General features: G+C 39.5%; 1 protein-coding gene across 1 annotated transcript; it reads left to right on the forward strand.

Annotated features, from left to right (window-relative positions):
- Positions 1 to 8589: 8589 nt before the first annotated feature.
- ndufb2 (NADH:ubiquinone oxidoreductase subunit B2) lies at positions 8590 to 11417 on the forward strand. Its single transcript, XM_010738909.3, has 4 exons — positions 8590 to 8812; positions 8933 to 9077; positions 9591 to 9666; positions 11310 to 11417. The coding sequence occupies exons 1-3, from the start codon at positions 8727 to 8729 to the stop codon at positions 9663 to 9665; spliced, it is 306 nt and encodes a 101-aa protein (XP_010737211.1). The 5' UTR covers positions 8590 to 8726; the 3' UTR covers position 9666; positions 11310 to 11417.
- Positions 11418 to 12228: the final 811 nt, after the last annotated feature.

The following is a 12228-nucleotide window of genomic DNA, read 5'->3' on the forward strand; positions in this document are numbered from 1 at the left end:
CTTTTCTTTCTTTTTTTTTTAAAACTGTTCGAGGCAATAATAATGATGATAACCGTGCAAAGCTTGCGGATTTTAAGCTAGCACGAAAGAAATTTGATTCTGCCTCGGCTTTCGTCATGACAGAGAAAGAGCCACAAATCTCAGGATAGAGAGGGAGGAGATCTGCTTGAAGCAAAGCCGATTGTCATGATCTACAGGTAATTTGTTTGCTTTAAAAAAAGAAAACACAAACACCCCCACATCCCATTGCGACTGCAAAAAAAAAAAAAATGTTCAAGCGTGCTTAAGGGTTGTTTAACAAATTGTACATGATGACTATGGGGCGAGATGCCAAGTGGACACATCCCCTCCCCCCCACCAAAACACGGCTTGCAGCATTTGAACCCAATACACTCCTGAATCTAAAATCGAGACTTTTAAACTGTGTTAAAGTTAAAGATCATAGCAAAAAAAATATATCTAATATATAGGCGTTGTGACATTGGATCTGTTATTGAATTCCATACAACAACAAAAAAAAGCTCAGTGAGATTACTGCGCAGTTAAAGCCAGGCTATTTTACACAGCTTTTCTATAAGACTTAAAACATCCTTTTCTTATATAGAGAGATATATGTGTGTGTGTGTACATGCATGTTACAAAGCTCATTGTTCTCTTTGGCATTGTTAAATTAGCTGAACGGAAAATAATGTCCCGTGCTCTCTCACTTCTTTTTTTTTGAGGTTGAGAGCAAAAAAAAAAAAAAAAACTACCCATACCAGGACAAATTCAAGTTAGTAATAACTAAAAGCTTAACTGACTACTGTTGGTTCTGGTGGTTTGACACTGTTGCCAAACCCCCTGTATGACCAAAAAAAAGAGAGAGGGAGCGAGATAGAGAGAGGAGAAGGGGGAAACAAAAAAGGGGCGTTTGCTCACAGCTGGTTGTAAAACGTAAAATGTCTGGTTGTCATATATATTTAAAAAAAAAGCGGGTACATATTTTAGGTCACGTTATTACACGGAATAAACGCATGAAACCGTGCGCAATATGGCCCGCAGTATCACTTGTGCACACTAAACATGAAGTAAGTCCCCTCCTCCTCCTCTCTTCTCCTCCTCTCTCTCTCTAGTTACCTTGAGTCAACGTGCGAATCATATATATGTCATATAGTTTCTACGGACAAGTTCACTGCTGGACGATGTCTAACGTTGTTAACACGTAAAGGCTACTGGGGGGGCATAATCTAATTGCAGCGTTTTTGTCGTCCTGGTGTTAATGTGTGTTGTTTTTAGTCGCCTTTTTGTTGGTTTAACGATGTGGCAGATACTGCCTAGATCACCCACGACGTTAAGTTAATATTTACCCCATGATTGGGTGTGTGAGTCTCGTTTGTGCCACCCGATCAAACGAAAAGTCAACGAAGAGCCAAGCGAAGTACGAGCTAGTTAGCCATGCGCTAGATTAGCAAGTGGTCTTCCTTTGGCGTTACGCTCGCCAACTTGACCTGGCGTTTGGAAACTTACGTCATCTGGTTAAGCTTTTTAAATTTTAAAACAACGGAATATAAACCAAAGTTCGGACCAACACAAGACACCCTGAAGTAACGGTGTTGACCAGGCTAGGCTAGGTAGCTGGTACAACTAACGTAGCCGAGCATCAGCATGATGTGCGAGCCAAGCTAACTAAACCAAACAATAGCCTTTCCAGGTCGGGCTTTGTGCATCACCCTCTTCAACCTACGACTTATGCAGTTCTACTTTACCGTTTTATGTCCACTCTGGAGGAGCTGAATAGCGAATAAGGGGACCTGGGTGAGACCCCCGTCGCTTTTCACACAAAAACGCTTCCAAACCAAAACAATACTTCTGTCCCACATGCGGATCCCTGGCAAAGCTTTGAAACACGTCTGTGTTTTAACGGGTCCCTCTGAGAGTTCCCGCTCTGTTGAAAGAAAGCCGCCTCTTGTTGTACGCAGGTGGCACGAATTTGACGGAAATTAGTGGCAAAACCGTTAAACTGTGATCCTAGTCACACGGCGGACTTTCAGAAATTAGATCCCCTCAACCAGTCTGAAAAATGGCGGCCCTGCCCAGGTCTGCACGAGACTCCGCCATCCCCCCCCCCGCGAGACCCCCCTTCTCCCTCCTCCCCCATCACTAACCCGGAGCTCCGCCTCCACGCGCTCGGGGCTGCCCTGCAGGTTTTCCAGGGCGGTCGTGACGCTGCCTCAAACATGCTTGCGCTTCACGGGCTTGCGATTCCTTCCCTCCAACGTCTCTCTCTTTGCTATTCAGTCTGTATGTTAACTTGTGCTGCACTCTAAATTTACTTTGTTTTTTTTTGTTTACGATCAGATTATTTTTTATTTTCATTAGGTCACAATAGAAATATTCCAGGGATAAAATATAAAATATCCGAAGGCAGTTGGCCCAAGCAGGGGCGCCGCCAGGAATTTGTGCGCCACATGACAAAAAAGATAAATTAGGCCCCCCCTCTGCGAGCTGTTGTCACCACATCTCTAGGACCTAACTACGCTACAATCAAAAGCTTTACATAACTCATAATTAATTAAAAGGCTGCAAGCTGTTTGCGTCTCTAGTTCCAATCGCAGTAGACTCAGTGACTTGTGGGCCGGGAGGGTGGCAGTCTCAAGTCTGATGCGGTAGACTTGGAGGGACCGGAGGGGAGTGGAGAGTGCCAGTTCACCTCCTGGCACTGCCGAGGTGCCCTTGAGCAGGCACCGAACTCCCCCCAGCTGCGTGTCCAGGCGGGCTCTCCATCACTCCAATCTCTCTCCACATTTGCAATGTCTATGCCCTTGTTACTGGCATGTGTCTCTGGGTTAAAAAATGCTAGGTGAAAATAAAATAAGAGTGAAAAAAAGAATTTCCCCATGCGAGGGATTAATAAAGAATCTTCTTCTTCTTACTATCTCTATTCCTTTATCTCTTCTTTCTTTACTGTACCACTTCTAGTCAGGTCGAAAACACTTTTTTTCCACGCGACAACGACAACATGACAACTCTTTGTCTTTAAAACTGTTACTCAAAAACACCACAAAATAATTCAAAAGTCCTGACTGCACGGTCAAAAGACTGTGTGCTTCCCCTATGTTCTGACCGAAACACGTAACACAGTCAGTTTGCCATAGTTACCACATAGAAAACATGTTCTTTTTAACAGTTTACACTTACAATTGTGATATTTTAAACTAACATACTCTAAAACCTGTTTGAAATATATAAGTTTATCATCACTAATTTTAATGTTTTAACTGAAATAAAAAAAAAAAAAAAAAAATACTATGCTACACTGGCCGAATGCCCTTACAACAATATTACTGCTGGTGGTTTGCACATACATGCAAGTCTCATACAGTATGCCAAGTGCAGTCACTCTTTGATGAGAGTTAAAAGCCACCATAAATTTTATTTAACTTTTACGCCCCAAAACCACGTAAAACAACAAGAAGACATAAGATTATTTTATATGATTGAAATATATTATACTCAATGATGGATGGTTTGTTAATTTTATATTGGGGTTTACCTCATTTTGGCTTGGTTTGGGGCCCTATCAGTTCGTGGGCCCTTGGAAACTTGCCTAACTTTTCCCCCCTATAGCGGGCCCGCAAGCGGTGCTACGCCAAGTGTTAAGGGTGTTTTCATTAGCAATCATTAATCCAAGCTGTTGAAGCTCCTGTATATGAACTCCAAGACTGGCTAAATGGACATTAATAAGAAAGAATGGCCGTGTCTGTTAAAAAGTTATCATGCATAATTAAACTTGCTGAAGTATGATAATAGCTTGTGTGTATTTTTCTTTCAGGACACGGAAACACCGAGCGTTACAGCAGGCTCATATCCAGCACAACATGGATGTGGTTCATCTGTCACGTCATCCTGAAATGAAAGGCGAGCTGTGGGAAACGAAATCAGGAGGTTTTGTTTAAACTAATTGTTTTTCCCTCTGGGGTTGTGGTTGTCCTCTTCTTCTTCCCCCTCAGGGTAAAACAGGGTTGCGGAAATCTGATAATGGGTTATATTTGCCTCAACAAGACTTGATTTCCAGTTTTTATTCCATTGAATCTACATCATTTGATTTATAGTATGTATCTTTGTTTTATAGATCCCAAGCAGAAATAGAACGACATAATGACACCCAAACAAGGCTGGGCTGTGTAGGCCATTCCCAGATTGTCTTAATAGGCCTGCTGCCATAATGCTTGTGACACTCCAGTTTTAATAACCGATATGAGCTATTTTGGATATAATCCTAATTTTTACACTACATGCTGAAAGAGTGCCATAAAAAGTAGCCAATAAATCTGCTCACAAACACAGTGGAGAATAGCATTATGTGAACCCCTTATACAAGAGCAGTGGGTTTGTATATTGGAAGGGATAGCCATGAAACAACATGACAGAAAGATAAATCATGGATAAATATGAGGCTACAGATATTTAGGTGTTATAAATACACATATTAAAACCTCCACTTGAATATCAGAATAAAGACATTTTAGGTTTAGAACCAGTTAAACAAAAAAACCGTGTATAATTAGACACATGACTGCAAGATTTAGTGTTTTGAAATCCTCAATTAAAGCTTCTGTTAAAAACTCATTTCTTTTGGTGTGTGTGTGTGTGTCATTTTTTTCCCTTTAATCACCTACTAAACTTGCATTTGACAAACATTTTTAAATGTTTTTAACAACCCTTGTGGAACATAAGCTTCGATAAATGTTCTAAAAGTAATTCAGACTGGACTTTTACTGTGTTTTAAATCGGTTATGTGTGTATCTCCCCTCAAAAAATATGTCTGTAAATCACTTTGACATCATATGTTGAGAGAGGATTCTCATCGTTTTCCACTATTGTTACCCTCCCCACCCTTAAACCGCATCCCCACACGCATGCCGCACTCGTACGGGGACCGCTGCAACTGCTGGTGTTACGGGCAGTCAGGTTGTTTTTTGAATAACACTTGGGGGAGGACGGAGGCATATTTTATATACTAATTTAAATATATATATATAAGAAAGCCACCCACCCGCTTTTAACGAAAATGTTCGGCTGTGTGGAAGGCGGCGATCTTTTTTTAAAACGTCGATTTTTCCCGGATAGGATGCCCGTTTTTGTGCCCATTTCTTTTTTTTTTTTTTTTTTTTTTTAATTTAATTGCAGACTGATTTTTGTTAAACGATAATCGCTTCAGTTTAGTGTGAGACTTACTCATTGCCAAAAAAAAAAAAAGATAACAAATGTTATTTGTTTTGTCAGGAGAACGGTTGGTTGTGATGAATCATGCAGGCTATTACTTTGTGGGCGGGGTCTGAGCTGTGATGGGAGAGGGGCTGCAACCGGAGAGCAACTGCGACCAGGCGCCATTAGGTACAAAGTTCATGTGTGTGTTTGTATATCTAAAGGCTTCCTGTTCGGTAAACACGCACAACGTCGACGGGGCAATGTGCCATTTGTTGTGTCCATAAGTACAGTGGGTTTGATTTTTTATTATTAAGCGTCCCGCCGTCGACCGAAATGTGACGTTGGTGACTGGAAACAAGATGGCGTCGAGGATTTCTTCTGCTTCTTTGTCGAGCACTCGATGGGCGGGAGCGCCGTGCGCGGGGGGGCGCGCTTCTTTCGCGCCACCTGTTGTTATGATTCCTGTGTCATATCCTGAGGAGGTTAAACTTTTTAACTACAAGGCCACCAAACCGAGCTTTGTTTCTGTTTTCCTTTTATACATTTGCTGTTGTAGTTGCTGAGCTTTTACGCCCGCGCAACACCACACTTTTGCCACGGAAATGTGATGTGAACTCTCGAAGAAACCATTTCACGATTTGGTGGTTTGTGTATAACACAGTTGCATACCATTTTTTGTTTTTGTTTTCCCAACCAAATAACTCTTCCTACAACATCTCACCACACAAAAAACCACATCATCCGGGGAACACACCTGTTTTTCCAGTTTTGTTTAGCTCTTAGCCCCATCTAGTGTAACAATAGGGCCTTTTTATTCAGATTTACTGCTGAAAATATGGAATATAATAACATTCACTGAATTCAGTTTTAGGTTATATAATTTTTTAATACCCACCGTTAGCCACTGGGGTGCCCCTATTTTTGTACATTTTCTTTTCACATGGTATGATAGCCCACTGTAACAGTACAGTTTCCCGGTGGGATTTAAAAAAATTTTTAAGTAAGTCTTTAATGTGGTTCTTGCATAAGTCTAATATGGAACCTTAAGTTGTCTCATAAATATTGACCCGTACTGTGGCACCCTCACACTATCCACTATTCTGGATAGTTTATGCAACTAGTGGTACAAGTAACCCAATTGTCATATCACTGTATATTACAGTAAATATAACATTATTTATACTAGCACCTTTAAAAAACACCAGTTTCCAAGTTGCCGCAGACACAAACAGAGGGCCACACAGTTAAGATCAAAGAACAAACAAAAACATAACAGATTAAAATGTCACAGCATGAAAAAACAAAACATTCACTGAATCTATTTATGGTATTATTTATATTTTTTACCAACAGTTAAGCCACGGGTGCCCGTTTTTGTACTATTTTTCTTATCACCATGTATATATCATGAGCCGCTGTAACATAAATTTCTCCTTTTTTTGTGGAATTAAAAAACAATTTTGTAAGTAAGTTTTAATGTGTCTTGCAGTAAGTACTAATAGAGAAACCTTAAGTTGTTTCTCATAAATATGGACCGTATTGTGCACCACTCACACTATCACTATTATGGATGTTTACAAATAGGGTTACAGTAACCCATGTGCATATTACTGTATATATCAGTAAATAATCATATTTATATAGCACCTTTAAAAAAATAAACAGAGTTTAACAAATGCAGCAGACACACCAAAGAAGGCCACACAGGTACAGACAAGAACCAAAATAAACCTAACAGATTAAAGTCACAGCATGGAAAAACAACAACAAAGATAGGGTCCTAGAAAATAGGAAGAAAAGGCAAAGATGTGCCTATGGCATCAACCTCCATGTCGTCCGTCTGTGTTCTTTGACGGAACTACTGCCACTTTATGGTACCGCTCGTCTGTACTGTTATGCAACTTAATGTATCCTGTTGTGTTGTTTTCGCTGCGTACTGTGTGTATATTGAAATGACAATAAAAACCCCTTGAACTTGACATTACTTGTTATGTAATGACTGTAATTACACATTTACTACTAATCGTAGTTATACATCTCACTATGAGTGTACTTGTGGTGATTATAGTCAGTTATATGCGACAATTAAAGATGAGAAGCAATACAAAAAAATCTCTCTTGTAGGTTTAGAAACATTTTAAACAAATTAACGGTGTATAATTAGACTCCTACTCGAGATTAGTTGAAGCCTCCAAATTAAAATATCATTCCTTTTGTATGTTTTTTTTTGTTTTTCCCTTTAATCAACCTACTAATACCTGCAATTTACAACCATTTTTATGTTTTTAACAAACCCGACATAAGCTGGATAAATGTTTTTTTTATTTTTTTTTTTACTACTAATCATAATTAACATCTCACTATGAGTGCACGTGTGTGATCAAGTTATATGTGACAATTAACTTGAGTTTGAACTAGTAGATGGGTTAACAAGTCCAGTGTTTGAAGACGAGAAATAGAAATCAAAAAGTCTCTCTGTACATTTGAGTCTAGATAAAAAAGTAAACAGTATGGTGGACTTAATCAGTGCATGATCTAATGCACACAGCCCTGTCGCCTGGAGTTGAACTGCGAGCCCGTTGGACTCCATCCTTACTATGCTGCTGAGAGAGATCCCGCATGTCAGCATTGTTGTCCGTACATCTCTCCCTCTGCAAACCAACATCTGCTGCTCCACAGCTCTGGGACTCTTTACCCCACCTGTCAAAGGCAATCAACTCCACTCCAATTCAAGTCTGCACTAAAACCCACCTGTATAATAGCCTTGTCCTATTTTAACCTGTTTTTAATGTTGTATTCTTATACAGTAATTTGATATACTTTTATGTTTGTTTCTGTTATTTGATTACTTTTTCAGTGGTAGTTTAGATATTTCTGTCGTATGTCTGTTTTTTTTTATGTTTTGGGCCTCTTCTACTTTTGTTTCTATATCGTGCCTGCTGTTATAAGTAAAATTTCCCCGTGGTGGGATGAAATAACGTTTATTCTAATCTAATCCATCTAATCTAAATGAACATCTTAATTTGCTGTCTACTTTTATATAGTTGTAAGGTGTCCGTTGGGTGACAGAAAGGCGCCTAGGAAATTAAAAGAGACTATTAGGATTATGAGTATTCTTATTAGTCTTATCCTTCTCATATCATTATCATTATCATTATCATCATATCATCATTTTAGTATTATTATTATTATTATTATTATTATTATTATTATTATTATTATCATCATCATCATTATTATTATTATTATTATCATTATTATTATTATTATTATCATTATCATCATCATTATTATTATTATTATCATTATAATTATTATTATTATTATTATTTGCAGTGGAAACAGAGTGGACAGAAGGGGGCGCTGTGGTTTACAGACGCTGTTTTCATTCAGCCAATCAGCGCAGCTGTCGTTGGGAGGTCGTTTATTGACAGAGGAGAAGGTGACTCCTCGGAGCAGGGCAGCTGTTAGTTCGTTTCTACAGTTTTTTAACGTTTAACCCGAAAGAAGACGAGTTGTTTCCAAAGCGAGGAACCATGTCTTCTTTTGGACGGGCGCTGGGAGTCCTCCGAGCGGGCAGTCGGCTCGTCAGACGCGGCCCTCAGAGGACGACAACCCGAAAGTAAGCGCCGGCTAACGGCTTAGCCTCTTAGCAACGACCGTTAAACGGTTAAAATTCAAAAATTAAATATCCGTTACACCTTAACTAACATTAAACTAAAACTGTTTTTAATATCGTTAGAGCTGGCGGTGGACCGCACATCGAGCCACAGTACCGGCAGTACCCACAGCTGACGAAGAACCAGAAGGTTCAGTCCGAAATCCTGAGCGGGGCCATGTGGTTCTGGATCCTGTGGCACTGCTGGCACGACCCTGATGCGGTCCTGGTGAGTGAACACCTGGTTCTGGACCATTTACACCTGAGTCATGACACTGTAATGCAGGTGGATGTATGAATCCTCAAAAAATGTAATTAATCCTTTTGAATTATTTAATAATATGAAATTAAATGCAGCTCAGACTGACCTGCAGTGTTATATAACTTGTATTTAATCAGTCTTATCTGTCACTCCTGTTGTTGTTGTTGTTGCCAGATGTGTTGCCTTGTCACGACTGCCGCTCACAAGCCTCAGCCTGGACACACACACACACACACACATACATACATACACATCATTAGAGTTGGTGAAATAAAAGATAAAATATCTAAAGTGTTTGGCAGTAGCTGACAGGTCAGTTGTCCGCTACAGACCGCTCAGGAGGTAGCTACAATAATTAGGTTGTTCGTGTTTAATATTTGGAGTTTACCAGCTGTTTATTATCTACTAACCTGACAGAAACATGACTCGTAAACTCCGGATTTGAAGTGGAGATGTTGAACGTTCTGCTCTCTCGTGTAGGGTCACTTCCCCTGGCCTGATGCCTCCGCATGGACAGACGAGGAGCTCGGGATCCCACCAGATGACGAAGAATGAGGTGATTTCTTCACTTTCCTTTGAAACAATTAGGACAGCGATTTTAACTTCAACACAGAGCTCCTTTTGAAATGTGGAATTTGCTGTTGGATGCTGTTAAATGTTAGTTTCCATCTCTGATCTTTTAACGAAACAAGGCTGTGTTGTTTTAGCTCTGATTAGACGAGGAACTCAAAACTGCAGATCACATTTTGATTTATTTTGAGGTTTTTGGCACTTTAGCACGTCGTTTTTCAGTATTTAAAGAATCTAAGTGATAAAGGTGACATACGTCGTTTTTCAGTATTTAAAGAATCTAAGTGATAAAGGTGACATGTCTTCATTTGTCATGACAGAACAGGGGACATTTTCATCCTCGTTTTTGACTCTGTGTCAACATTTTGTAATCGCTCTAGAGCAGGCATGGGCAAACTGTTCCACAAAGGGCTGCAGGTTTTCCTTCCAACCAAACAGCAGCACACCAGACTTGACTCATTTAATCAACTGATCTCAGTCTTCAGAGAGTTGATTGGTCAAACTGTGTGCTCTTGGTTGGTTGGAACGAAAACCTCACTTAACTCACTTAACTGGAGCGTTTTTGTGCAATAGGTTCTTTTCACAGCAGATTTTGACTTGTCATAGCAGGAAAAGCTAAAAAAAACAAACTTCAAAAAGCATTTCAGGCCACGCCGCACAAAAGTTATCGTGTGGATTTGTTTATTTCGCTTCTGTTTGCCAATCAAAGAGGAGCCAATATCTCAATATCGATGCCTTGATGTATCGACACGAAACTTGAGCAGGCATATGCTTGCCTGCTATGCTGCTGGGCACCCCGATCGCTGCTTGCAGCTCTATTTATTTATGCTTTTTTTTCCTCCTGTGACATGTCAAAATGCCTTTTAGATAATCTCCACAAACTACAGTATGACGTGTGTCACATTGTAGAGCCTTGATGTTTTCTTTGCACTCATACACACCTTTTTTCACTTTATTAATTCACTTTACTAGTTGTTGTTTACAGGATTTTCTCACATAAGTATTTATATTATATAAATTTGTATGTCAGAAGTCACAGTGCAGGTTTGCAGTACGCTTTTTGAAATCAAATTAAAGACTTAAACAAAGGGGGGAAAAGTTTTCCACGTTTAATCACTCTTGGCTTCGAGCCAGACTACTTCTCTGCTTCTTCTCTTTCCATTTTGTGAATGTGGGAGACGTAACCCAACAAATGAAAACATTACGTACACCCCGTGTGCTACTAGTAATATTGGTTGAGTTCGTAAAGTACATGAAGATGTTTCAATTAGTTTAAGCATAATCTCAAAATGTAGATGTTTCAAAGACATTTTATGGCTTTAAATTACTTAAAATCATGTTTCAAAGACATTTTATGGCTTTAAATTACTTAAAATCAAATTAATACTTAAGGATCCACAAGAGTCCGAACAGTGAGGATGTAGATTTACTGCATTTAGACCACAAACGCATCAATCTGTCTGATCAGAGGTTTCCTGTAATTCTTTTTCATTCATTCGCATTTTTTATATGGGTAATTGACTTTTGTATCTCGACATTATAACGTTCATGAAGATCAGACTGTTGTATCAGACACATTAGTGTTATCTAATATTCGTTTTCATCCACATCTTGTTTTTCCATTTGTAGATCACCACGAGGGATTCAAGCTACTGGACAAGTCTTTGTGGAAATCATCTGGATGTTCTGAAAGTCAGTGTTGTACATAGACGAATAAAATTCTTTAAATATGTTAAACTGTTGTTTTTATGTTAAGGCACAGCTTTAACTCACTTTTACAGCTAGTGTTTTAAAAACAGGAGATGAGTACAAGCACGTTATTTCATTAGTTTTATTTATTTACACACAATTTTTGAAATGCAGAAACAAAATGCAACGCATTAACAGTGTCACAGTTAGCCAGTGTTTGTATATTTTAAATCATAAGCCATTTAAATCTGGAAGAGAGAAAAACAATTGCAAGAATCAACGCACGTGACATAAAATGCCAAGGGAGCTGCATATAAAAGCAAAAAGGGGGGGACAGATCCTGTACGGTGAATACTAACAGCTTATAAGAAACCCTGCCTGCGGGCCAGCTCGTGTGTTTTTAATGACTTGACATGCAAAGAGTCGAAAGGTTAAAGTGTAGTGTAAGAAAAAAGGGGGTAGAGGAAATCAGTGTGGCAATCAGGGCTGAATGATTGGATCTCACGTGCACAACAAGTCAACCTGAGCAAAGCTTTTAAAGTCTCACGCTGTTCAAAGAGTGGTCTTAAAGCTACATGGCAACAGTTAGGGTAGATTCAGACGGGGTCAGGCCTGAAATGTCTCAGAGACTATCCAGGTGGATTCATGGACTAAACTTTAACTTCGAAATCTGAGTCTGACTCACAATTTACGCTGCAACAAAGTTTGTGTCTGACGGTGGTTGAGCGACAGAGGCGGTGAATGAGAGTGAGCGAGTGCCAGTATCAGTAAAGCCAGTTAATCAGCAAATTTAAAATTATTTCCTGATTGTTTCGCAGCCTGATTCTGTCTGAACGTACCCTGAACGCCTGGGTGTGAT

The sequence above is a fragment of the Larimichthys crocea genome, chromosome XX (assembly GCF_000972845.2).
Source record: "Larimichthys crocea isolate SSNF chromosome XX, L_crocea_2.0, whole genome shotgun sequence".
NCBI lineage: Eukaryota > Metazoa > Chordata > Actinopteri > Sciaenidae > Larimichthys > Larimichthys crocea.